Here is a 27,131-nt window from a genome sequence, read left to right as displayed (position 1 = left end):
CTTGTAGGAGTATCCAACCTGCTCACCTGAACGTGGAGAGTGGCATTTAAAGCGCTTACTACATGTCACGCAATTTAGTCCATCTGGGAAGGGAGAATTTCCTTGTCGGAGTATCCAACCTGCTCACCTGAACGTGGAGAGTGGCATTTAAAGCGCTTACTGCATGCCACGCAATTTAGTCCATCTGGGAAGGGAGAATTTCCTTGTAGGAGTATCCAACCTGCTCACATGAACATGAAGTGGAGAGTGGCATTTAAAGTGCTTACTGCATGCCATGCAATTTAGTCCATCTGGGAAGGGAGAATTTCCTTGTAGGAGTATCCAACCTGCTCAGCTGAACGTGAAGTGGAGAGTGGCATTTAAAGCGCTTGCTGCATGCCATGCAATTTAGTCCATCTGGGAAGGGAGAATTTCCTTATAATATCCAACCTGCTCACCTGAACGTGAAGTGGAGAGTGGCATTTAAAGTGCTTACTGCATTCCATGCAATTTAGTCCATCTGGGAAGGAAGAATTTCCTTGTAGGAGTATCCAACCTGCTCACCTGAACGTGAAGTGGAAAGTGGCATTTAAAGCGCTTACTGCATGCCACGCAATTTAGTCCATCTCGGAAGGGAGAATTTCCTTGTAGGAGTATCCAACCTGCTCACCTGAACGTGGAGAGTGGCATTTAAAGCGCTTACTACATGTCACGCAATTTAGTCCATCTGGGAAGGGAGAATTTCCTTGTCGGAGTATCCAACCTGCTCACCTGAACGTGGAGAGTGGCATTTAAAGCGCTTACTGCATGCCACGCAATTTAGTCCATCTGGGAAGGGAGAATTTCCTTGTCGGAGTATCCAACCTGCTCACCTGAACGTGGAGAGTGGCATTTAAAGTGCTTACTGCATGCCACGCAATTTAGTCCATCTGGGAAGGGAGAATTTCCTTGTAGGAGTATCCAACCTGCTCACATGAACATGAAGTGGAGAGTGGCATTTAAAGTGCTTACTGCATGCCATGCAATTTAGTCCATCTGGGAAGGGAGAATTTCCTTGTAGGAGTATCCAACCTGCTCACCTGCATGTGAAGTGGAGAGTGGCATTTAAAGCGCTTACTGCATGCCATGCAATTTAGTCCATCTGGGAAGGGAGAATTTCCTTATAATATCCAACCTGCTCACCTGAACGTGAAGTGGAGAGTGGCATTTAAAGTGCTTACTGCATTCCATGCAATTTAGTCCATCTGGGAAGGAAGAATTTCCTTGTAGGAGTATCCAACCTGCTCACCTGAACGTGAAGTGGAAAGTGGCATTTAAAGCGCTTACTGCATGCCACGCAATTTAGTCCATCTCGGAAGGGAGAATTTCCTTGTAGGAGTATCCAACCTGCTCACCTGAACGTGGAGAGTGGCATTTAAAGCGCTTACTACATGTCACGCAATTTAGTCCATCTGGGAAGGGAGAATTTCCTTGTCGGAGTATCCAACCTGCTCACCTGAACGTGGAGAGTGGCATTTAAAGCGCTTACTGCATGCTACGCAATTTAGTCCATCTGGGAAGGGAGAATTTCCTTGTAGGAGTATCCAACCTGCTCACCTGAACGTGAAGTGGAGAGTGGTATTTAAAGTGCTTACTGCATGCCATGCAGTGCTCTAAACGTTGAGATAGAGACAAGAAAATCAGGTTACCATGGTCCCCGCCTGCCCCGGGGCTCACAGCCTAAGTAGTAGGAGGACGGGTATTGAATCCCCATTTTATAGAAGAGAAAATCAAGGCTCGGAGAAGTTGAGACTTGCCCAAGGTGACCCAGCAGGTGGGTGGCGGAGTTGGGATTAGAACCCAGGTCTCCTGGCTCCCAGGACCGGTTTTCCCAACAGCATCATCCACTCCGTTGGGAAAACGGCCCTTTGTGAGACGCCAGAGCTGTGGGCGTCGAAGCCCATTTTCCTCAGGAGTTCCGTGTAGCGAGTCTAGGTGCACAAATGTAACTCGTTTAAAGTCTTCCAATTCATTCATTCAATTGTATTTATTGAGTGCTTACTGTGTGCAGAGCACTGTACTAAGCGCTTGGGAAGTCCAAGTTGGCAACATCTAGAGACGGTCCCTACCCAACAGTGGGCTAGAAGGGGGAGACAGAGAACAAAACAAACAAGATAAAATAATTAGAATAAATACGTACAAATAAAATAGAGTAATAAATACGTGCAAACATATATACATATATACAGGTGCTGTGGGGAGGGAAAGGAGGTAAGGCGGGGGGGATGGGGAGGGGGATGATGGGGAGAGGAAGGAGGGGGCTCAGTCTGGGAAGGCCTCCAATTAGTTTTCTCAACCTCCTTGAAATCACGTATTTACAGTTTCGGGAACGTTGCCGGCTTTTATTTTTTCCCCAGGAGACAGCTGTTGTAACCCCTTGAGCATGGGATCCGTTAAAAAGATGGTGGAGAGTAAAATACCTGGGATTTATGTTTTATCTCTAGAGATTGGCAAGAACTTGGTAGAGGTAAGTACCGAGAGAGCGTCTGCTATCCATCTAAATCGATCCGTGGTATTTTTTTGAGCGCTTACTGTTGTACTAAGCGCTTGGGGGGGTACAATACAGCAGAACTGGTAGACACAGCCCCTGCCCACAGAGAACTTGCAGTGTAAATCATGGGTTTGCATCTTTTAGTTGGCACCTGCCTTTCTGGGGTCGCAAATTTGCACCCTGTCTCTCCTGCTCCCTTACACATCTGGTCAGCCCCCGACACGGAGGTGACCATTAGCGTCCTGGACAGTCCAGTCTTCATCCGATGCCTTTGCAGTGTGGCTCAGTGGAAAGAGCCCGGGCTTTGGAGTCAGAGGTCATGGGTTCAAATCCCGGCTCCCCAACTGTCAGCTGGGTGACTCTGGGCAAGTCATTTCACTTCTCTGTGCCTCAGTTACCTCTTCTGTAAAATGGGGATTAAAACCGTGAGCCCCCCCGGGGGACAACCTGATCACCTTGTAACCTCCCCAGCGCTTAGAACAGTGCTTTGCACATAGTAAGCGCTTAACAAATACCATCATCATTATTATTATTATTATTATTTATGGCCGGTGTTTTTATTGTCCATGCCCAGCCTCTGCCCAAACAGAATTCCACAGCTTGGCAGTGGTGCCCATGTTTACAAGACTTGGAGGGGGGAATGCAGCAGTCCTGGAATGGGGCCGGAGTTGGGGCTGAGTCAGTGGTGGCTCCCGCAATTACCTGTATATATGTATATATGTTTGTACGTATTTATTACTCTATTTATTTTACTTGTACATATTTATTCTATTTATTTTATTCTGTTAATATGTTTGGTTTTGTTGTCTGTCTCCCTCTTCTAGACTGTGAGCCCACTGTTGGGTAGGGACCGTCTCTATATGTTGCCAACTTGGACTTCCCAAGCGCTTAGTACAGTGCTCTGCACACAGTAAGCGCTCAATAAATACGAGTGAATGAATGAATGAATGAAGGGAAGGCCTCTTGGAGGAGATGTGTCTTCAGTAAAGCTTTGAAGGAGGGGAGAGTCACCGGCTGACGGATTAAAGAGGGAGGGCATTTCTAGACTGTGAGCCCACTGTTGGGTAGGGACTGTCTCTAGATGTTGCCAACTTGGACATCCCAAGCGCTTAGTACAGTGCTCTGCACACAGTAAGCGCTCAATAAATACAATTGAATGAATGAATGAATGAAGGGAAGGCCTCTTGGAGGAGATGTGTCTCCAGTAAAGCTTTGAAGGAGGGGAGAGTTACCGACTGACGGATTAAAGAGGGAGGGCATTTCTAGACTGGGAGCCCACTGTTGGGTAGGGACCGTCTCTAGATGTTGCCAACTTGGACTTCCCAAGCGCTTAGTACAGTGCTGTGCACACAGTAAGCGCTCAATAAATACAATTGAATGAATGAATGAAGGGAAGGCCTCTTGGAGGAGATGTGTCTTCAGTAAAGCTTTGAAGGAGGAGAGAGTCACTGACTGACGGATTAAAGAGGGAGGGCATTTCTAGACTGTGAGCCCACTGTTGGGTTGGGACCGTCTCTATATGTTGCCAACTTGTACTTCCCAAGTGCTTAGTACAGTGCTCTGCACACAGTAAGTGCTCAATAAATATGAATGAATGAAGGGAAGGCCTCTTGGAGGAGTTGTGTCTAAAGTAAAGCTTTGAAGGAGGGGAGTGTCACTGGTTGACGGATTAAAGAGGGAGGGCATTTCTAGACTATGAGCCCACTGTTGGGTAGGGACTGTCTCTGTATGTTGCCAACTTGTACTTCCCAAGCGCTTAGTACAGTGCTCTACACACAGTACGCGCTCAATAAATACGATTGAATGAATGAATGAGTTCCAGGCCAGAAGTAGGCTGTGGCTGAGAGTTTGTTGGGGAGATGGAGGCCCAGTGAATAGGTGGGAATTAGAGGAATGAAGTGTTCGGTAGAGTCAGGACGCGACCAGGATTAGAATTCAGGTCTCCTGCGTCCTGCCCTTTCCGCTAGGTCCCTCCGTTCGCATTTCTACTCACGTATGTTCGTCATCTTCTTTCCCGCCCGGGCACGGCTCTTCTAGGATATGGAAAACAGTTTCTTCATGAACGTCAACCACCAAGTGTCGACCGTATGTGAGATGCTGTCAAAGGAGCCCAAGTTGCAACAGGGCTACAACGCCATGGGATTTTCCCAAGGAGGCCAGTTCCTGTACGTGTTTCCTCCCTGGTTTCCCGGCAGCCCCTAGGTCGCATTCAGACCCTTTCCTCCCGTTTCCAAGGGCCAGTCGCAAATCGCCCTCCTCCACGGGCTCTTGGTTGCCCAAGGCAAGGCTTGTCCTTAAAACCAAACCAAAAAAAAAAAAAAAAAACCCTTCCCGGAAAGCTCCGTGGAATGTGTGTGACCTTGGGTATGTCACTTGACTTCCCTGGGCCTCAGTCCCCTCATGGGTAAAATGGGGATGATAATAATAATAATAATAATAATAGCATTTATTAAGCGCTTCAGCGCTTAGGACAATCAATCGTATTTATTGACTGCTTACTGTGTGCAGAGCACTGTACTAAGCGCTTGGGAAGTACAAGAACAGTGCTTTGCACATAGTAAGCGCTTAACAAATACCATTATTATTATTATTGTTGTTACTATGTGCAAAGCACTGTTCTAAGCGCTGGAATGAAGACTGTGAGCCCCATGTGGGACAACCCGATCACCTTGGATCCTCCCCAGCGCTTAGAACAGTGCCTGGCACATAGTAAGCGCTTAACAAATACCCCCCTCCACCACTTGTCAGCTGTGTGACTCTGGGCAAGTCACTTAACTTCTCTGGGCCTCAGTTCCCTCACCTGTAAAATGGGGATTAAGTCTGTGAGCCTCACATAATAATAACGTTGGTATTTGTTAAGCGCTTACTATGTGCAAAGCACTGTTCTAAGCGCTGGGGGGAATACAAGGAGATCAGGCTGTCCCACGTGGGGCTCACAGTCTTAATCCCCATTTTACAGATGAGGGAACTGAGGCACAGAGAAGTGGAGTGACTTGCCCAAGGTCACACAGCTCACGTGGGACAACTTGATTACCTTGTATCTAGAGAAGCAGCGTGGCTCAGTGGAAAGAGCCCGGGCTTTGGAATCAGAGGTCATGGGTTCTAATCCCAGCTCTGCCACTCATCAGCTGTGTGACTTTGGGGAAGTCATTTCACTTCTCTGTGCCTCGGTTACCTCATCTGTAAAATGGGGATTGACTGTGAGCCCCCTTTGGGACAACCTGATCACCTGGCAACCTCCCCAGCGCTTAGAACAGCGCTTTGCACATAGTAAGCGCTTAACAAATGCCATCATTATTAGAGAAGCAGCGTGGCTCAGTGGAAAGAGCCTGGGCTTTGGAGTCAGAGGTCTTGGGTTCAAACCCCGGCTCCGCCAATTGTCAGCTGTGTGACTCTGGGCAAGTCACTTCACTTCTCTGGGCCTCAGTTCCCTCATCTGTAAAATGGGGATTCAGTCGTATTTATTGAGCGCTTACTGTGTGCAGAGCACTGTACTAAGCGCTTGGGAAGTCCAAGCTGGCAACATATAGAGTCCGTCCCTACCCAACAGTGGGCTCACAGTCTAGAAGGGGGAGACAGAGGACAAAATAAAACGTATTAAAATGAAATAAATAGAATAAATATGTACAAATTAGAGTAATAAATCCGTACAAACATATATACAGGTGGTGTGGGGAGGGGAAGAGGAAGGTGAGGGGGGTGACTGTGAGCCCCCCGTGGGACAACCTGATCACCTTGTAACCTCCCCAGCGCTTAGAACAGTGCTTTGCACATAGTAAGCACTTAATAAATGCCAGCATTATTATTATTATTATTACATCTATACAGGTGCTGTGGGGAGGGGAAGGAGGTAAGGCGGGGGGGATGGGGAAGGGGAGAGGAAGGGTTGGGGGGTGAGTGTGAGCCCCCCGTGGGACAGCCTGATCACCTTGTAACCTCCCCAGCGCTTAGAACAGTGCTTTGCACATAGTAAGCGCTTAATAAATGCCATTATTATTATTACTATTATTACCCCAGCAGTTAGAACAGTGCTTGGCACATGTAAGCGCTTAAATACCATAATTATTATTATTATTTACCACAAAAAATACAAACCTTACACAAAAAAGGATACAAACCGCTCCGTTTCTCCTCCAGGAGGGCCGTGGCTCAGAGATGTCCGTCACCTCCCATGGTCAACCTGATCTCAGTTGGGGGCCAACATCAAGGTAACGGGGGGCTTTTTCTGCCGGGCTTCTGGGGAGCAGCGAGAAGACGGGGGGGAAACCGGTGGGAACGGGGGGCGGCGGAGGGGGGATTCCGTGGCCCGGGCCCGTGGGCCGAAATGAAGCTCTTTATGGTCTGCAAATTGGTCGAAAGGCTGCCAGCTCAGCGGACTGCAGAAGTTTCCGGAGGAAACCATAAGCTCTTCTAGACTGTGAGCCCACTGTTGGGTAGGGACCGTCTCTATACCAACTTGGACTTCCCAAGCGCTTAGTCCAGTGCTCTGCACACAGTAAGCGCTCAATAAATACGATTGATTGAATGAATGAATGAATGTAAGCCCGCTGTGGGCGGAGAAGGTGTCTGTTTATTGTCGAACTCTCCCAAGGGCTTAGTACAGTGCTCTGCACACAAGAAGCACTCAATAAATACAATTAACTGACAGGCCAAGGAGGCCAGTGCTGATACAGATCTGGATTGCAGGAGAACATGTCTAGGTAACAAAGGTTAGCATCCCTTTGTTGCTGATTTGTACTTTCCAAGCGCTTAGTACAGTGCTGTGCACGGTAAGCGCTCAATAAATACGATTGAATGAATGAATGCACACAGTAAGCGCTCAATAAATACAATTGAATGAATGAATAGTAGGAATAGTACAGTGCTCTGCACACATCTAAGCGCTCAATAAATACATTTGATTGAATGTGTGGCTTAGTGGATGGAGCACAGGCTTGGGAGTCAGAAGGACCTGGGTTCTAATCCCGGCTCTGCCACATGTCTGCTGGGTGACTGGGCAAGTCACTGCACTTCGCTGGGCCTCGGTGGCCTCATCTGTAAAATGGGGATTAAGAGTGTGAGCCCCAGGTGGGACAGGGACTGCGTCCAACCCGATGACCTTGTATCTACCCTAATGCTTAAAACAGTGCTTGGCACATAGTAAGCGCTGACCAAGTACTATTATTATTATTATTATTATTATTATTATATGATGGTATTAAGTGCTTGCTCTGTGCTAAGCACTACGGTAGTTGAAAGATCATCAGGTCAGATGCAGTCCTTGTCCCGCATTCATTCATTCAATCGTATTTTTTGAGTGCTTACTGTGTGCAGAGCACTGTACTAAGCGCTTGGGGGGTACAAGTCCTCCCCTTCAGGCTGTTAATCCTGTGTAGACCCGAACCTGGGTCTGACCCGATTATCGTTCAGTCTGCCCGCAGTGCTTGGCAACCCCTTACCAATTACCGCTATTGGATCATCATCATTAGTATTATAAAACATTGTAATAATATTAACCAGAAAAGTGGGGGCGGCGGGGGTTAATCAGGAGTGGCCTCCTGGAGTTCAGTCAATTGTATTGAGGGCTTACTATGTGCAGGGCACTGTACTAAGCGCTTGGAGAGCACAGTACAGCAGAATGAGCAGTCACGTTCCCGCCCACTGAGCTTACTTCGGTCTCAAGGGGGAGAGGGACATGAAAATGAATAAGAGAGGGGGAGGAGAAGAAGCAGCGTGGCTCAGTGGAAAGAGCCCGGGCTTTGGAGTCAGAGGTCATGGGTTCAAATCCCGGCTCCACCAATTGTCAGCTGGGTGACTTTGGTCAAGTCACTTCACTTCTCGGTGCCTCAGTTCCCTCATCTGGAAAATGGGGATGAAGGCTGTGAGCCCCCCGTGGGACAACCTGATCACCTTGTAACCTCTCCAGCGCTTAGAACAGTGCTTTGCACATAGTAAGCGCTTAATAAATGCCATTATTATTATTATTATTATTATTATTATTATTATTAAGGCAGCAGCTTCCTGCTGGAGGAGGGGAGCTACTCTGCCCGTTCTAGAGGGAGGGAGCTGTCTGAGATAGGTCTCTGATCTGCCAGGGGTGAGTAATAATAATAATAATAATAATAATGATGGCATTTGTTAAGCGCTTACTATGTGCAAAGCACTGTTCTAAGCGCTGGGGGAATACAAGGTGATCATGTTGTCCCACGTGGGGCTCAGAAAGGGGTGAGCCCCCCATTACTCTGCCCGTTCTAGACGGAGGGAGTTGTCGGAGACAGGTCTCTGATCTGCCAGGGGTGAGTAATAATAATAATAATAATAATGATGGCATTTGTTAAGCGCTTACTATGTGCAAAGCACTGTTCTAAGCGCTGGGGGAATACAAGGTGATCATGTTGTCCCACGTGGGGCTCAGAAAGGGGTGAGCCCCCCATTACTCTGCCCGTTCTAGAGGGAGGGAGTTGTCGGAGACAGGTCTCTGATCTGCCAGGGGTGAGTAATAATAATAATAATAATAGCATTTGTTAAGCGCTTACTATGTGCAAAGCACTGTTCTAAGCGCTGGGGGAACACAAGGTGATCAGGTTGTCCCACGTGGGGCTCAGAAAGGGGTGAGCCCCCCATTACTCTGCCCATTCTAGAGGGAGGGAGCTGTCTGAGATAGGTCTCTGATCTGCCAGGGGTGAGTAGTATTAATAATAATAATAATAATAATAATAATAATGGCATTTATTAAGCACTTACTATGTGCAAAGCACTGTTCTAAGCGCTGGGGGAATACAAGGTGATCATGTGGTCCCACGTGGGGCTCAGAAAGGGGTGAGCCCCCCATAACTCTGCCCGTTCTAGAGGGAGGGAGCTGTCTGAGATAGGTCTCTGATCTGCCAGGGGTGAGTAGTAATAATAATAATAATAATAATGGCCTTTGTTAAGCACTTACTATGTGCAAAGCACTGTTCTAAGCGCTGGGGGAATGCAAGGTGATCATGTTGTCCCACGTGGGGCTCAGAAAGGGGTGAGCCCCCCATAACTCTGCCCGTTCTAGAGGGAGGGAGCTGTCTGAGATAGGTCTCTGATCTGCCAGGGGTGAGTAGTAATAATAATAATAATAATAATAATAACAATGGCCTTTGTTAAGCACTTACTATGTGCAAAGCACTGTTCTAAGCGCTGGGGGAATGCAAGGTGATCATGTTGTCCCACGTGGGGCTCAGAAAGGGGTGAGCCCCCCATAACTCTGCCCGTTCTAGAGGGAGGGAGCTGTCTGAGATAGGTCTCTGATCTGCCAGGGGTGAGTAGTATTAATAATAATAATAATAATGGCATTTATTAAGCGCTTACTATGTGCAAAGCACTGTTCTAAGCGCTGGGGGGAACACACGGTGATCCGGTTGTCCCACGGGGGGCTCCCAGCCTTAATCCCCATTTTCCAGATGAGGGAACTGAGGCTCCGAGAAGTGAAGTGACTTGCCCGAGGTCACGCAGCAGACACGTGGCAGGGCGGGGATTCGAACCCAGGACCTCTGACTCCCAAGACCGGGCTCTTTCCCCTGAGCTTCTCCATCCCCCATCTCGGGGAGACTGGGCTAATGGCCCACCCACGGTCTTGGTCCCCAGGGGTCTATGGGCTTCCTCGCTGCCCCGGGGAGAGCTCCCACCTCTGTGACTGGATCCGGAAGACGCTGGACATCGGGGCCTACACCAAACGGGTCCAAGAGCTGTGAGTTGGGGGGCGCGGCGGGGGTCCCCAACTTCACCGGGGGTTGCGCCCCTGCCCCCCTGGACCCCCGGACCACCCTGGGCCCCGGCGGGCGGGCATGACAGCGAGCGATGCCACGTCAAATCCTAACAATAATAATAAATAATAACGATGGCATTTATTAAGCGCTTACTATGTGCAAAGCACTGTTCTAAGCGCTGGGGAGGTTACAAGGTGATCAGGTGGTCCCACGGGGGGCTCACCGCCCTCATCCCCATTTTACAGACGAGGTAATTGAGGCCCAGAGAATAATAATGATGATGGCATTTATTAAGCACTTACTATGTGCAAAGCACTGTTCTAAGCGCTGGGGAGGTTGTCCCACGGGGGGTTCACAGCCCTCATCCCCATTTTACAGACGAGGTGATTGAGACCCAGAGAATAATAATGATGATGGCATTTATTAAGCGCTTACTATGTGCAAAGCACTGTTCTAAGCGCTGGGGAGGTTACAAGGTGATCAGGCTGTCCCACGGGGGGCTCACCGCCCTCATCCCCATTTTACAGACGAGGTAATTGAGGCCCAGAGAATAATAATGATGATGGCATTTATTAAGCACTTACTATGTGCAAAGCACTGTTCTAAGCGCTGGGGAGGTTGTCCCATGGGGGGTTCACAGCCCTCATCCCCATTTTACAGACGAGGTGATTGAGACCCAGAGAATAATAATGATGATGGCATTTATTAAGCGCTTACTATGTGCAAAGCCCTGTTCTAAGTGCTGGGGAGGTTACAAGATGATCGGGTTGTCCCACGGTGGGCTCACCGCCCTCATCCCCATTTTACAGATGAGGTGATTGAGGCCCAGAGAATAATAATGATGGCATTTATTAAACGCCTTACTATGTGCAAAGCACTGTTCTAAGCGCTGGGGAGGTTACAAGATGATCAGGTGGTCCCACAGGGGGCTCACAGCCCTCATCCCCATTTTACAGATGAGGTGATTGAGGCCCAGAGAATAATACTGATGGCATTTATTAAGCGCCTTACTATGTGCAAAGCACTGTTCTAAGCACTGGGGAGGTTACATGGTGATCAGGTGGTCCCACGGGGGGCTGACAGCCCTCATCTCCATTTTACAGATGAGGTGATTGAGGCCCAAAGAATAATAATAATGATGGCATTTATTAAGCGCTTACTATGTGCAAAGCACTGTTCTAAGCGCTGGGGAGGTTACAAGATGATCAGGTGGTCCCACGGGGGGCTCACAGCCCTCATCCCCATTTTACAGATGAGGTAATTGAGGCCCAGAGAATAATAATGATGGCATTTATTAAGCGCCTTACTATGTGCCAAGCACTGTTCTAAGCGCTGGGGAGGTTACAAGGTGATCAGGTGGTCCCACGGGGGGCTCACAGCCCTCATCCCCATTTTACCGATGAGGTGATTGAGGCCCAGAGAATAATAATGATGGCATTTATTAAGTGCTTACTATGTGCAAAGCACTGTTCTAAGTGCTGGGGAGGTTGTCCCACGGGGGGTTCACAGCCCTCATCCCCACTTTACAGACGAGGTGATTGAGACCCAGAGAATAATAATGATGATGGCATTTATTAAGCGCTTACTATGTGCAAAGCCCTGTTCTAAGTGCTGGGGAGGTTACAAGATGATCGGGTTGTCCCACGGGGGGCTCACCGCCCTCATCCCCATTTTACAGATGAGGTGATTGAGGCCCAGAGAATAATAATGATGGCATTTATTAAACGCCTTACTATGTGCAAAGCACTGTTCTAAGCGCTGGGGAGGTTACATGGTGATCAGGTGGTCCCACGGGGGGCTGACAGCCCTCATCTCCATTTTACAGATGAGGTGATTGAGGCCCAAAGAATAATAATAATGATGGCATTTATTAAGCGCTTACTATGTGCAAAGCACTGTTCTAAGTGCTGGGGAGGTTACAAGGTGATCAGGTGGTCCCACGGCGGGGGGGCTCACCGCCCTCATCCCCATTTTACAGATGAGGTGATTGAGGCCCAGAGAATAATAATGATGGCATTTATTAAACGCCTTACTATGTGCAAAGCACTGTTCTAAGCGCTGGGGAGGTTACAAGGTGATCAGGTTGTCCCACATGGGGCTCACAGTCTTCATCCCCAGTTTACAGATGAGGGAACTGAGGCCCAGAGAAGTGAAGTGACTTACCCAAAGTCACACAGCTGACAAATGGCGGAGCTGGGATTAGCGGATCCTAGCGCTAAGAGGAGTGAGCCCACTGTTGGGTAGGGACCGTCTCTAGATGTTGCCAACTTGAACTTCCCAGGCGTTTAGTACAGTGCTCTGCACACAGTAAGCGCTCAATAAATACGATTGAATGAATGAGGGAGGAAGGCCGGTGGGAGACGGCATCTTTAAGAGCCCGCCATTGTACTAAGTGCACTGGAGAGAGGACAGCCCCTCAAGGTTACTTACTGAGCGCCTGCCGCAGGGAGAAGACACTATTCCTCCCCTCATGGAGCGTGTCTGTTATATTGTGCTCACCTGAGCGCTTAGACAGTGCTCTGCACACAGTAAGTGCTCAGTGAACAATAATAATAATAATGGTGGTATTTGTTAAGCGCTTACTATGTGCAAAGCACTGTTTTAAGCGCTGGGGAGGTTACAAGAGAAGCAGCATGGCTCAGTGGAAAGAGCCCGGGCTTTGGAGTCAGAGGTCATGGGTTCAAATCTTGGCTCCGCCACTTGTCAGCTGGGTGACTCTGGGCAAGTCACCTAACTTCCCTGGGCCTCAGTTACCTGATCTGTAAAATGGGGATGAAGACTGTGAGCTCCCTGTGGGACAACCTGATCACCTTGTAACCTCCCCAGCGCTTAGATCAGTGCTTTGCACATAGTAAGCGCTTAATAAATGCCATCATTATTATTATACGAGGAAATCAGGTTGTCCCATGTAGGGCTCACAGTCTTAATCCCCATTTTCCAGATGAGGTCACTGAGGCACAGAGATGTGAAGTGACTTTCCCAAGGTCACACAGCAGACAGGTGGCAGAGCCAGGATTGGAACCCACGACCTCTGACTCCCAAGCCTGGGCTCTTTCCACTGAGCCACGCTGCTCCTCTAATACGGTGGATTGATAAAGCCTGGTGGGGATAAGACCACATTCCTCATCTGGAAAATGGGGATGAAGACTGTGAGCCCCCCGTGGGACAACCTGATCACCTTGGAACCTCCCCAGCGCTTAGAACAGTGCTTTGCACAGAGTAAGCGCTTAATAAATGCCATTATTATTATTCACGTCTCTGTGCCTCGGTGACCTCATCTGTAAAATGGGGATGAAGACCGTGAGCCCCCCATGGGACAACCCAATCACCTTGTAACCTCCCCAGCACTTAGAACAGTGCTTGGCACATAGTAAGCGCTTAATAAATGCCATTATTATTATTCACTTCTCTGTGCCACGGTGACCTCACCTATAAAATGGGACAACCTGTGGGACAACCTGATCACCTTGTAACCTCCCCAGCGCTTAGAACAGTGCTTGGCACATAGCGCTTTAATAAATGCCATTATCATTATTCACTTTTCTGTGCCTTGGTGATCTCATCTGTAAAATGGGACAACCCGTGGGAAAACCTGATCACCTTGGAACCTCCCCAGTGCTTAGAACAGTGCTTGGCACATAGTAAGTGCTTAATAAATGCCATTATTATTATTCACTTCTCTGTGCCTTGGTGATCTCATCTGTATAATGGGACAACCCGTGGGACAACCCGATCACCTTGGAACCTCCCCAGCGCTTAGAACAGTGCTTGGCACATAGTAAGCGTTTAATAGAGGCCATTATTATTATTTGCTTCTCTGTGCCTCGGTGACCTCAGCTGTAAAATGGGACAACCCGTGGGACAACCCGATCACCTTGGACCCTCCCCAGCGCTTAGAACAGTGCTTGGCACAGAGTAAGCGCTTAATAAATGCCATTATTATTATTCACTTCTCTGTGCCTTGGTGATCTCATCTGTAAAATGGGACAACCCGTGGGACAACCCGATCACCTTGGAACCTCCCCAGCGCTTAGAACAGTGCTTGGCACATAGTAAGCGCTTAATAGAGGCCATTATTATCACTCGCTTCTCCGTGACCTCGTCTGTAAAATGGGGATGAAGACTGTGGGACAACCCGATCACCTTGGAACCCCCCCGGCGCTTAGAACAGTGCTTGGCACATAGTAAGCGCTTAATAATAGTAATAATAGCATTTATTAAGCGCTTACTATGTGCAGAGCACTGTTCTAAGCGCTGGGGAATTTACAAGGTGATCAGGCATCCTTATTATTCCGTGTTTTTGAGGAGCTTGTTGGTCCCCTGGGGGAGGCAGGTTGTGGTGCTTTCCAAATAGCGGGGGGCTGGGGGAGCCCCCCCTGACCCCCGCCCGTCGTGGCGCAGCTTGGTGCAGGCTGAATACTGGCACGACCCGGTGAGGGAGGACCTGTACCGCAATTGCAGTATCTTCCTGGCCGACATCAACCAAGAGAGGGTAAGAGCCCGCCCTGCCTCGGTTTACCCAGCCCGCCCCGGCCCGCGAAAGCCACAGCCCAGAGGGTCCGTCAGTCCCCCCCCCAAGCCACCGGGCCCCCGGCCGAGAGTCCAGTCCGTTGATGATGATGATGATGGCATTTGTTCAGCGCTTACTATAATAATAATAATAATGATGGCACTTATTAAGTGCTTACTATGTGCAGAGCACTGTTCTAAGCGCTGGGGGGATACGTAGTAAGCGCTTAATAAATACCATTATTAAATACGACTGAATGAATGAACCCCTTTCACCCTTTTACACCCTGTTACACCTTCCACCCTTTTACAAGTACAAGTAACTTGGACTTCCCAAGCGCTTATTACAGTGCTCTGCACAAAGTAAGTGCTCAATAAATACGATTGATTGAATGAATGACCCCCTTTCACCCTTTTACACCTTTCACCCTCAAAAATCAGTAAGCGCTCAATAAATACGATTGATTGATTGATTCACCCTTTTACAAGTACAAGTAACTTGGACTTCCCAAGCGCTTAGTGCAGTGCTCTGCACACAGTAAGCGCTCAATAAATACGATTGATTGAATGAATGACCCCCTTTCACCCTTTTACACCCTTTTACACCTCTCACCCTCAAAAACCAGTAAGCGCTCAATAAATACAATTGATTGATTGATTCACCCTTTTACAAGTACAAGTAACTTGTACTTCCCAAGCGCTTAGTCCAGTGCTCTGCACACAGTAAGCGCTCAATAAATACGATTGATTGAATGAATGACCCCCTTTCACCCTTTTATACCCTTCACCCTCAAAAACCAGTAAGTGCTCAATAAATACGATTGATTGATTAATTGATTCATCCTCTTACAAGTACAACTTGTACTTCCCAAGCGCTTAGTCCCGTGCTCTGCACACAGTAAGCGCTCAATAAATACGATTGATTGAATGAATGACCCCCTTTCACCCTTTTACACCTTTCACCCTCAAAAATCAGTAAGCGCTCAATAAATACGATTGATTGATTGATTGATTCATCCTTTTACAAGTACAGCTTGTACTTCCCAAGCGCTTAGTCCAGTGCTCTGCACACAGTAAGCGCTCAATAAATACGATTGATTGAATGAATGACCCCCTTTCACCCTTTTACACCTTTCACCCTCAAAAATCAGTAAGCGCTCAATAAATACGATTGATTGATTGATTGATTCATCCTTTTACAAGTACAACTTGTACTTCCCAAGCGCTTAGTCCAGTGCTCTGCACACAGTAAGCGCTCAATAAATACGATTGATTGATTGATTCGGAAGCGGGGGGGGGGGGGGGGGGCGGGCATCGTCCTGGGAGGAAGCGGGTTCGAGCCGGGAAGTGGCCACTTGCCGAACTGGCTTTCCTGGGGAGGCGGGAGGGAACGAGGGGATAAATAAAATATTTATTTTATTTTGTTAGTATGTTTGGTTTTGTTGTCCGTCTCCCCCTTTTAGACTGTGAGCCCACTGTTGGGTCAGGACTGTATATGTTGCCAACTTCCCAAGCGCGTAGTCCAGTGCTCTGCACACAGGAAGCACTCAATACGATTGATTGATTGAGGGAATCAATAAATATGATTGATGGATGAGGGGCCGGAGCGGCTCGGGCGTCCCGGACCCGCTCCCACCCCCCACAACCCCCCGTCCAGGGGTTCAATGCGACGTACAAGAAGAACCTGATGGCGCTGAAGACCTTCGTGATGGTCAAGTTCCTCAAGGACTCAGTGGTGGACCCCGTGGAGTCAGAGGTGAGGCCCGCGGGGCATCTCGGCTCCGTCCCCGGCCGGCGGGACGGTGGCGGCGGGGGGGGACCACACAAGTCCAGGGCTCGCTCGTCCCCCACCATCCGGAGCCCCATCACCCACCCGGAACCTGGGTCCCGGGAGGTTTGGGAAAGACCCGTTCCCCCTCCACTTTTCATTCATTCATTCATTCATTCATTCATTCATTCAGTCGTATTTACTGAACGCTCACTGTGTGCAGAGCACTGGACTCAGCGCTTGGGAAGTACAAGTTGGCAACATAGAGAGACGGTCCCTACCCGACGGCGGGCTCACGGTCTAGAAGGGGGAGAGGGAGAACAAGACATATTAACAAAATAAAATAAATAGAATAGATATGTACCAGTTCATTCATTCATTCATTCAATCGTATTTGTTGAGCGCTTACTGTGTGCAGAGCACTGGACTAAGCGCTTGGGATGTCCATGTCGGCAACATCTAGAGACGGTCCCTATCTGATGGCGGGCTCATTGTCTAGACGGGGGAGACGGAGAACAAAACATATTAACAAAATAAAATAAATAGAATAAATATGTACAAGTTCATTCAATCATATTTATTGAGCGCTTACTGTGTGCAGAGCACTGCAGTAAGCGCTTGGGAAGTACAAGTTGGCAACATCTAGAGACGGTCCCTACCCGACGGCGGGCTTACGGTCTAGAAGGGGGAGACAGACAACAAAACAAAGCATATTAACAAAAGAAAATAAATAGAATAAATATGTACAAGTAAAATAGAGTAGTAAATACGTACAAACATATATACCCCCTTTATTCTCCCATATATTCTCCCCCTTTTAGACTGTGAGCCCACTGTTGGGTAGGGACTGTCTCTATATGTTGCCAACTTGTACTTCCCAAGCGCTTAGTACAGTGCTGTGCACACAGTAAGCGCTCAATAAATACAATTGATGATGATGATGATATACATATATACATGTGACCAGGCTGAACAACAACAATAATTAATAATAATAATAATAACAGTAATGATATTTGTTAAGCGCTTACTGTGTGCCATGCACTGTCAAGCGCTTAGTACAGTGCTCTGCACACAGTAAGCGCTCATAAAATACAATTGATTGATTCTAAACACTGGGGTAGACACAATAATAATGATGGCATTTATTAAGCGCTTACTATGTGCTTACTTCTAGACTGTGAGCCCGCTGTTGGGTAGGGACCGTCTCTATATGTTGCCAACTTGGACTTCCCAAGCGCTTAGTACAGTGCTCTGCACACAGTAAGCGCTCAGTAAATACAATTGAATGGCTGAATGAATGCAAAGCACTGTGCCAAGCGCTGGGGAGGTTCCAAGGTGATCAGGTTGTCCCACGGGGGGCTCCCAGTCTTCATCCCCGTTTTCCAGAGGAGGTCACCGAGGCCCAGAGAAGTGAAGTGACTCGCCCAAAGTCACACAGTTGGCAGAGCCGGGGTTTGAACCCACGACCTCCGACTCCAAAGCCCGGGCTCTTTTCCACTGAGCCACGCCGCTTCTCAAATAGTGGCACTGATTAAGCGCTTACTATGTGCAAAGCGCTGGGGTAGATTACAAGGGAATCAGGTTGTCCCATCATCAGTCGTATTTATTGAGCGCTTACTGTGTGCAGAGCACTGTACTAAGCGCTTGGGAAGTACAAATTGGCAACGCATAGAGACGGTCCCTACCCAACAGTGGGCTCACAGTCCCACTGTCTTAATCCCCATTTTCCCGATGAGGTCACTGAGGCACAGAGAAGTTAAGTGACTTTGCCAAGGTCACACAGCAGTGGGACACCCCCCCCACCCCCCTCCTCCTTTCAGTCAATCGATTTCCTTTCCCCTTTTTCCTCCCACAGTGGTTTGGATTCTACAGAAGCGGCCAGGCCAGAGAAACCGTTCGTCTGCAGGAGACTGCTTTATATGCCCAGGTAACCCAGGCTGCTGCAGGGCCCTCCCTCTTCTAGACTGGGAGCCCACTGGTGGGTAGGGACCGGCTCTAGATGGTGCCAACTTGTCCTTCCCAAGCGCTTAGTACAGTGCTCTGCACACACTAAGCGCTCAATAACTATGATTGAATGAATGAATGAATGAATGAATGAGAAAAAACCGTCCCCTCCACACACCCCCCCTCACGGGATGGGGAGGCGGGGTGTGGAAAGCGCTCATGCTCCCAATCCAAATCCACAATCTGGTCTTAATAATAATAATAATAATAACGACATTTATTAATCATTATTACTATTATTATGGTGTTTAAGGACTTACCAAGTACTAACTTGTACTTCCCAAGCGCTTAGTACAGTGCTCTGCACACAGTAAGTGCTCAATAAATACCATTGAATGAATGAATGAATGAGGAAAAACCTCCCCCCCCCCGAACCCCCCTCACGGGATGGGGAGATGGGGTGTGGAAAGCGCTCATGCTCCCAACCCAAATCCACAATCTGGTCTTAATAATAATGATAGTGATAATAATAATGATAGTGATAATAATAATGGCATTTATTAAGTATAATTATTATTATTATTATTATCATATATAAGCACTTTCCAAGTACTAACTTGTACTTCCCAAGTGCTTAGTACAGTGCTCTGCACACAGTAAGTGCTCAGTAAATACCATTGAATGAATGAATGAATGAGGAAAAACCTCCCCCCCCCCCCCAACCCCCCTCACGGGATGGGGAGGTGGGGTGTGGAAAGCGCTCATGCTCCCAACCCAAATCCACAATCTGGTCTTAATAATAATGATAATGATAATAATAATGGCATTTATTAAGTATAATTATTATTATTATTATTATTATTATCATCATATATAAGCACTTTCCAAGTACTAACTTGTACTTCCCAAGTGCTTAGTACAGTGCTGTGCACACAGTAAGCGCTCAATAAATACCATTGAATGAATGAATGAATGAGGAAAAACCTTCCCCCCCACACCCCCCTCACGGGATGGGGAGGCAGGGTGTGGAAAGCGCTCATGCTCTCAACCCAAATCCACAATCTGGTCTTAATAACAATAATAATAACAATATTTATTATTATTAATAATAATTGTGGTATTTAAGCACTTACCAAGTACTAACTTGTACTTCCCAAGCGCTTAGTGCAGTGCTCTGCACACAGTAAGCACTCAATAAATATGATTGAATGAATGAGTGAATGAATGAGGAAGAACCTTCCCCCCCCCCCCAACACCCCTCAAGGGATGGGGAGGTGGGGTGTGGAAAGCGCTCATGCTCCCAACCCAAATCCACAATCTGGTCTTAATAACAATAATAATAACAATATTTATTATTATTAATAATAATTGTGGTATTTAAGCACTTACCAAGTACTAACTTGTACTTCCCAAGCGCTTAGTGCAGTGCTCTGCACACAGTAAGCACTCAATAAATATGATTGAATGAATGAGTGAATGAATGAGGAAGAACCTTCCCCCCCCACCAACACCCCTCAAGGGATGGGGAGGTGGGGTGTGGAAAGCGCTCATGCTCCCAACCCAAATCCACAATCTGGTCTTAATAATAATTATATTTATTATTAATAATAATTATGGTATTTGTTAAGCACTTACCCCTCCGTACAGCACCTGTATATATGTTTGTATGTACTTATTACTCTATTTTATTTGTACATATTTATTCTATTTATTTTATTTTGTTAATATGTTTTGTTTTGTTGTCTGTCTCCCCCTTCTAGACTGTGAGCCCACTGTTGGGTAGGGACCGTCTCTAGATGGTGCCCACTTGGACTTCCCAAGCGCTTAGTACAGTGCTCTGCACACAGTAAGTGCTCACTAAATACCACTGAATGAATGAATGAGGAAAAACCTCCCCCCCCCACACCCCCCTCACGGGATGGGGAGGCGGGGTGAGGAAAGAGCTCATGCTCCCAACCCAAATCCACAATCTGGTCTTAATAATAATGATGGCATTTGTTAATAATAATAATTATTATGGTATTTAAGCACTTACCAAGTACTAACTTGTACTTGTACATGTACTTATTACTCTATTTTATTTGTACATATTTATTCTATTTATTTTATTTTGTTAATATGTTTTGTTTTGTTGTCCGTCTCCCCCTTCTAGACTGTGAGCCCACTGTTGGGTAGGGACCGGCTCTAGATGTTGCCAACATGGACTTCCCAAGCGCTTAGTGCAGTACTCTGCACACAGTAAGCGCTCAATAAATACCATTCATTGATTGAATGAATGAGGAAAAACCTTCCACCTCACACCCCCCTCACGGGATGGGGAGGTGGGGTGTGGAAAGCGCTCATGCTCCCAACCCAAATCCACAATCTGGTCTTAATAATAATAATGACATTTATTAATAATAATAATAATTATGGTATTTGTTAAGCACTTACCCCTCCGTACAGCACCTGTATATATGTTTGTATGTACTTATTACTGTATTTTAGTTGTACATATTTATTCTATTTATTTTATTTTGTTAATATGTTTTGTTTTGTTGTCCATCTCCCCCTTCTAGACTGTGAGCCCGCTGTTGGGCAGGGACCGTCTCTAGATGTTGCCCACTTGGACTTCCCAAGCGCTTAGTACAGTGCTTTGCACACAGTAGGTGCTCAATAAATACCATTGAATGAATGAATGAATGACTGAATGAGGCAAAACCTCCCCCCCCCCCCCCCCACACCCCCCACACCCCCCTCACGGGATGGGGAGGCGGGGTGTGGAAAGCGCTCATGCTCCCAACCCAAATCCACAATCTGGTCTTAATAATAATAATGGCATTTATTAATAATAATTATTATTATGGTATTTAAGCACTTACCAAGCACTAACTTGTACTTGTACATGTACTTATTGCTCTATTTTATTTGTACATATTTATTCTATTTATTTTATTTTGTTAATATGTTTTGTTTTCCGTCTCCCCCTTCTAGACTGTGAGCCCGCTGTTGGGCAGAGACTGTCTCTAGATGTTGCCCACTTGGACTTCCCAAGTGCTTAGTACAGTGCTCTGCACACAGTAAGCGCTCAATAAATACCACTGAATGAATGAATGAATGAGGAAAAACCTCCCCCACACACACCCCCCTCACGGGATGGGGAGGTGGGGTGTGGAAAGCGCTCATGCTCCCAACCCAAATCCACAATCTGGTCTTAATAATAATAATGGCATTTATTAATAATAATAATTATTATGGTATTTAAGCACTTACCAAGTACTAACTTGTACTTCCCAAGCGCTTAGTGCAGTGCTCTGCACACAGTAAGTGCTCAATAAATACGATTGAATGAATGAATGAATGAGAAAAAACCATCCCCCACCCCCCTCACGGGATGGGGAGGCGGGGTGTGGAAAGCGCTCATGCTCCCAACCCAAATCCACAATCTGGTCTTAATAATAATAATAACAATAATAATAATAATAATGACATTCATTAATAAAAATTATTATTATTATGGTATTTAAGCACTTACCAAGTACTAACTTGTACTTCCCAAGTGCTTAGTACCGTGCTCTGCACACAGTAAGCGCTCAATAAATACGATTGAATGAATGAATGATGATGATGGTATTTGTTAAGCGCTTACTATGTGCAAAGCACTGTCCTAAGCGCTGGGGAAGTTACAAGGAGATCAGGTTGTCCCACGGGGGGCTCCCAGTCTTAATCCCCCTTTTACAGAGGAGGGAACTGAGGCCCAGAGAACGATTTAAGCGCTTACTATGTGCAAAGCACTGTTCTAAGTGCTGGGGAGGTTACAAGGAGATCAGGTTGTCCCACGGGGGGCTCACAGTCTTCATCCCCCTTTTACAGAGGAGGGAACTGAGGCCCAGAGAACGATGATGATGGTATTTGTTAAGCGCTTACTATGTGCAAAGCGCTGTTCTAAGCGCTGGGGAGGTTACAAGGAGATCAGACTGTCCCAAGTTGGCACCATGTAGAGACGGTCCCTACCCAACAGCGGGCTCACCGTCCCTTCCCGGCTTGGGGGGCACTGCCGCTGTTGTTCCTGCGCCCTCCCCCCCTCCACCATATTGGGGGGGTTGCTTTGGCACAGCGGGTCACGGCAGCCCGGCCCCCAGCCCCCCCTCGCAACGAAGACAACCGTAAAGGCCCCCAGCGACCCGAGGGGAAACAGCGTGGCTCAGTGGAAAGAGCCCGGCCTTTGGAGTCTGAGGTCATGGGTTCAAATCCCGGCTCCGCCAGTTATCAACTGTGTGACTTTGGGCAAGTCACTTGACTTCTCTGGGCCTCAGTTCCCTCATCTGTAGAATGGGGATTAAGATTGTGAGCCCCCCCGTGGGACAACCTGATCACCTTGTAACCTCCCCAGCGCTTAGAACAGTGCTTTGCACAGAGTAAGCGCTTAATAAATGCCATCATTCATTCAAATCCCGGCTCCGCCGCTTGTCGGACTAGACTTCTAGACTGTGAGCCCACTGTTGTGTACGGACTGTCTTTAGATGTTGCCAACTTGGACTTCCCAAGCGCTTAGTACAGTGCTGTGCACACAGCAAGTGCTCAATAAATACGATTGATGGATTGACTGATTGTCGGCTGTGTGACTTTGGGCAAGTCTCTTCACTTCTCTGGGCCTCAGTTCCCTCCTCTGTAAAAGGGGAATTAAGACTGTGAGCCCCCCGTGGGACAACCTGATCACCTTGTAACCTCCCCAGCGCTTAGAACAGTGCTTTGCACAGAGCAAGCGCTTAACAAATACCATCATCATCATCATCGTTCTCTGTGCCTCAGATCCCTCATCTGTAAAAGGGGAATTAAGACTGTGAGCCTCCTGTGGGACAACCTGATCTTGTAACCTTCCCAGCGCTTAGAACAGTGCTTTGCACATAGTAAGAGCTTAATAAATGCCGTTATTGTTGTTGTTCTTAAGAAACCAATCAATCAATCGTATTTATTGAGCGCTTACTGCGTGCAGAGCACTGTACTAAGCGCTTGGGAAGTACAAAGCACTTGGGAAGTACAATGCCGCCATTATTATTATACAAGGAAATCAGGTTGTCCCATGAAGGGCTCACGGTCTTAATCCCCATTTTCCAGATGAGGTCACTGAGGCACAGGGAAGTTAAGTGACTTTCCCAAGGTCACACAGCAGACAGGTGGCGGAGCGGGATTGGAACCCACGACCTCTGACTCCCAAGCCTGGGCTCTTTCCACTAAGCCACGCTGCTCCTCTAATACGGTGGGTTGATAGAGCCTAGTGGGGGTAAGACCACATTCCTCATCTGGAAAATGGGCGTGAAGACTGTGAACCCCCCCGGGGGACAACCTCATCACCTTGGAACCTCCCCAGTGCTTAGAACAGTGCTTGGCACATAGTAAGCGCTTAATAAATGCCATTATTATTATACACTTCTCTGTGCCTCGGTGACCTCATCTGTAAAATGGGGATTAAGACCGTGAGCCCCATGTGGGACAACCTGATCACCCTGTAACCTCCCCAGCGCTTAGAACAGTGCTTGGCACATAGGAAGCGCTTAATAAATGTCATTATTATTATACACTTCTCCGTGCCTCGGTGACTTCATCTGTAAAATGGGGATTAAGACTGTGAGCCCCATGTGGGACAACCTGATCACCTTGTAACCTCCCCAGCGCTTAGAACAGTGCTTTGCACATAGTAAGTGCTTAATAAATGTCATTGTTATTATACACTTCTCCGTGCCTCGTTGACCTCATCTGTAAAATGGGGTTTAAGACCGTGAGCCCCATGTGGGACAACCTGATCACCTTGTAGACTCCCCAGCGCTTAGAACAGTGCTTTGCACATAGTAAGCGCTTAATAAATGTCATTATTATTATACACTTCTCCGTGCCTCGTTGACCTCAACTGTAAAATGGAGATTAAGACCGTGAGCCCCCTGTGGGACAACCTGATCACCTTGTAACCTCCCCAGAGCTTAGAACAGTGCTTTGCACATAGTAAGCGCTTAATAAATGCCATTATTATTAGGCTCTCCACAGAGCAGTGGGTCCAAGGCTCCTCCCTCCAGTGTCTCCCCGGCCGGGCCGCCAGCCGCCTCCTCCTTGAAGCTTTCCGCTTTGCCGCTCTTTCCCCGACAACCTTGTATCTACCCCAGTGCTTAAAACGATACTTGGCACTTAGTACCATCACAAATAATGATGATGATGGCATTTATTAATCAATCAATCGTATTTATTGAGCGCTTACTGTGTGCAGAGCACTGGACTAAGCACTTGGGAAGTCCAAGTTGGCAACACATAGAGACGGTCCCTACCCAACAGTGGGCTCACAGTCTAGAAGCAGAGCAAAGCACTGTTCTAAGCGCTGGGGAGGTGACAAAGTCACGTGACTTCTCTGGGCCTCAGTTCCCTCATCTGTAAAATGGGGATTGAGACTGTGAGCCCCCCGTGGGACAGCCTGATCACCTTGTAACCTCCCCAGCGCTTAGAACAGTGCTTTGCACATAGTAAGCTTTGGAGAAGCAGCGTGGCTCAGTGGAAAGAGCCCGGGCTTTGGAGTCAGAGGTCAGGGGTTCGAATCCCGGCTCTGCCAAATGTCTGCTGTGTGACCTTGGGCAAGTCGCTTCACTTCTCTGAGCTTCAGTTACCTCATCTGTAAAATGGGGATTGACTGTGAGCCCCACGTGGGACAACTTAATCACCTTGCATCCTCCCCAGCGCTTAGAACAGTGCTTTGCCCATAGTAAGCGCTTAACAAATGCCATTAAAAAAAAAAAGTAAGCGCTTAATAAATGCCATCATTATTATTATTATTATTAAAGTGATCAGGTTGTCCCACGGGGGGCGGGGCGGGGGGCTCACATTCTTCATCCCCATTTTCCAGATGAGGGAACTGAGGCCCAGAGAAGCGAAGCGACCTGCCCATGGTCACACAGCTAAGTGGGGGAGGCGGGATTTGAACCCATAACCTCTGAATCCAAAGCCCAGGCTCCTTCCACCGAGCCACGCTGCACATACCATCATCACCCAAGCGCCCAGTACAGTAAGCGTTCAATAAATACGACTGAATGAATGAATCCCATCATTAAGACTGTGAGCCCCATGTGGGACAACCTGATCACCATGTATCCCCCCCAGCGCTTAGAACAGTGCTCTGCACATAGTAAGCGCTTAACAAATGCCATCATATGTTTGTACGTATTTATTACTCTATTTTACTTGTACATATCTATCCTATTTATTTTATTTTGTTAGTATGTTTGGTTTTGTTCTCTGTCTCCCCCTTCTAGACTGTGAGCCCACTGATGGCCTACGCTCGCTCATTCGTTCGGTGATATTTGTTGAGCGCTTACTGGGTATATATCATCATCAATCGTATTTATTGAGCGCTTGCTATGTGCAGAGCACTGTACTAAGCGCTTGGGAAGTGCAAATTGGCAACATATAGAGACAGTCCCTACCCAACAGTGGGCTCACAGTCTAAAAATGTGTGCATATAGCTCTAATTCTGTTTATTCTGACGGTTTTGACACCTGTCTACATGTTTTGTTGTCCGTCTCCCCCTCTTCTAGACTGTGAGCCCGTTTTTGGGTAGGGACCGTCTCTATATGTTGCTGACTTGTACTTCCCAAGCGCTTAGTACAGTGCTCTGCACACAGTAAGCGCTCAATAAATACGATTGAATGAATGAATGAATGTTGGGTAGGGACTCTCTCTAGATGTTGCCAACTTGTACTTCCCAAGCGCTTAGTCCAGCGCTCTGCACATAGTAAGCGCTCAATAAATACAATTGATGATGATAATGATTATTATTATTATTATTTCCCCCCGCAGGACCAGCTGGGGCTCAAGGAGATGGACGAGGCGGGCAAACTGTTGCCAATTTGTACTTCCCAAGCACTTAGTCCAGTGCTCTGCACATAGTAAGCGCTCAATAAATACAATTGATGACAATGATGATGATTATTATTATTATTTCCCCCCCGCAGGACCGGCTGGGGCTCAAGGAGATGGACGAGGCGGGCAAACTGTTGCCACTTTGTACTTCCCAAGCGCTTAGTACAGCGCTCTGCACATAGTAAGCGCTCAATAAATACAATTGATGATGATAATGATGATGATTATTATTATTATTTCCCCCCGCAGGACCGGCTGGGGCTCAAGGAGATGGACGAGGCGGGCAAACTGGTGTTCCTGACGGCCCCCGGCGACCACCTGCAGTTCACGGCGGATTGGTTTTACGCCAACCTCCTCCCGTTCCTGCTGTGAGGCGGCCCGCTGCCCCCGAGCAGCCCTCCGGGCAAACGGACGGGCCCGCTGGGAACCAAACGGCCACGACTCCGCTCTTCCCTCCCCGCCTAGAAAGCTCAGAGATCCCAATCGGAGCCGGCGGGCCTGCTTGAGCTTAATCCCGCTACCACCCGACGGCATTCCCGGCCGGGAGCAATCAGCCGAGAGGCTCGGGGGACTTTTGGACCGCCGGGGTTGGGGCGGACGGGGTGGGCTCGCTTTCCCGCAGCCTGGAAGACGGCCTTGCCCCGAGCCAGCCCGTGGGATTTGAGCACTGAAATGCATGCTGAGCACTTTACTGAGCGCGGCGGGCCCCGATTCCGAGCTCACGGTCTCGGGGGTCCTAACTGTCCACAAATAATAATGATGGTATTCGTTAAGCGCTTACTATGTGCCAAGCACTGCTCTA

At 47.8% G+C, this 27,131-nt stretch overlaps 1 protein-coding gene across 1 annotated transcript in view; it reads left to right on the top strand.

Annotated features, from left to right (window-relative positions):
* PPT1 (palmitoyl-protein thioesterase 1) overlaps positions 1-26,797 on the top strand; it is a 32,045-nt gene extending 5,248 nt beyond the window's left edge. Inside the window, exons 2-9 of the mRNA XM_038757812.1 lie at positions 2,376-2,485; positions 4,547-4,674; positions 6,647-6,717; positions 10,106-10,208; positions 14,629-14,719; positions 16,394-16,492; positions 18,363-18,434; positions 26,579-26,797. Coding sequence (XP_038613740.1) covers positions 2,376-2,485; positions 4,547-4,674; positions 6,647-6,717; positions 10,106-10,208; positions 14,629-14,719; positions 16,394-16,492; positions 18,363-18,434; positions 26,579-26,701 — 797 coding nt within the window. The 3' untranslated portion in view covers positions 26,702-26,797. The remainder of the gene's footprint in view (positions 1-2,375; positions 2,486-4,546; positions 4,675-6,646; positions 6,718-10,105; positions 10,209-14,628; positions 14,720-16,393; positions 16,493-18,362; positions 18,435-26,578) is intronic.
* Positions 26,798-27,131: the final 334 nt, after the last annotated feature.

The sequence above is a fragment of the Tachyglossus aculeatus genome, chromosome 16 (genome assembly GCF_015852505.1).
Source record: "Tachyglossus aculeatus isolate mTacAcu1 chromosome 16, mTacAcu1.pri, whole genome shotgun sequence".
NCBI classification, from domain to species: domain Eukaryota; kingdom Metazoa; phylum Chordata; class Mammalia; order Monotremata; family Tachyglossidae; genus Tachyglossus; species Tachyglossus aculeatus.
Note: the sequence above shows the minus strand (reverse complement) of the source record. Positions and strands in the feature narration are given on the sequence as shown.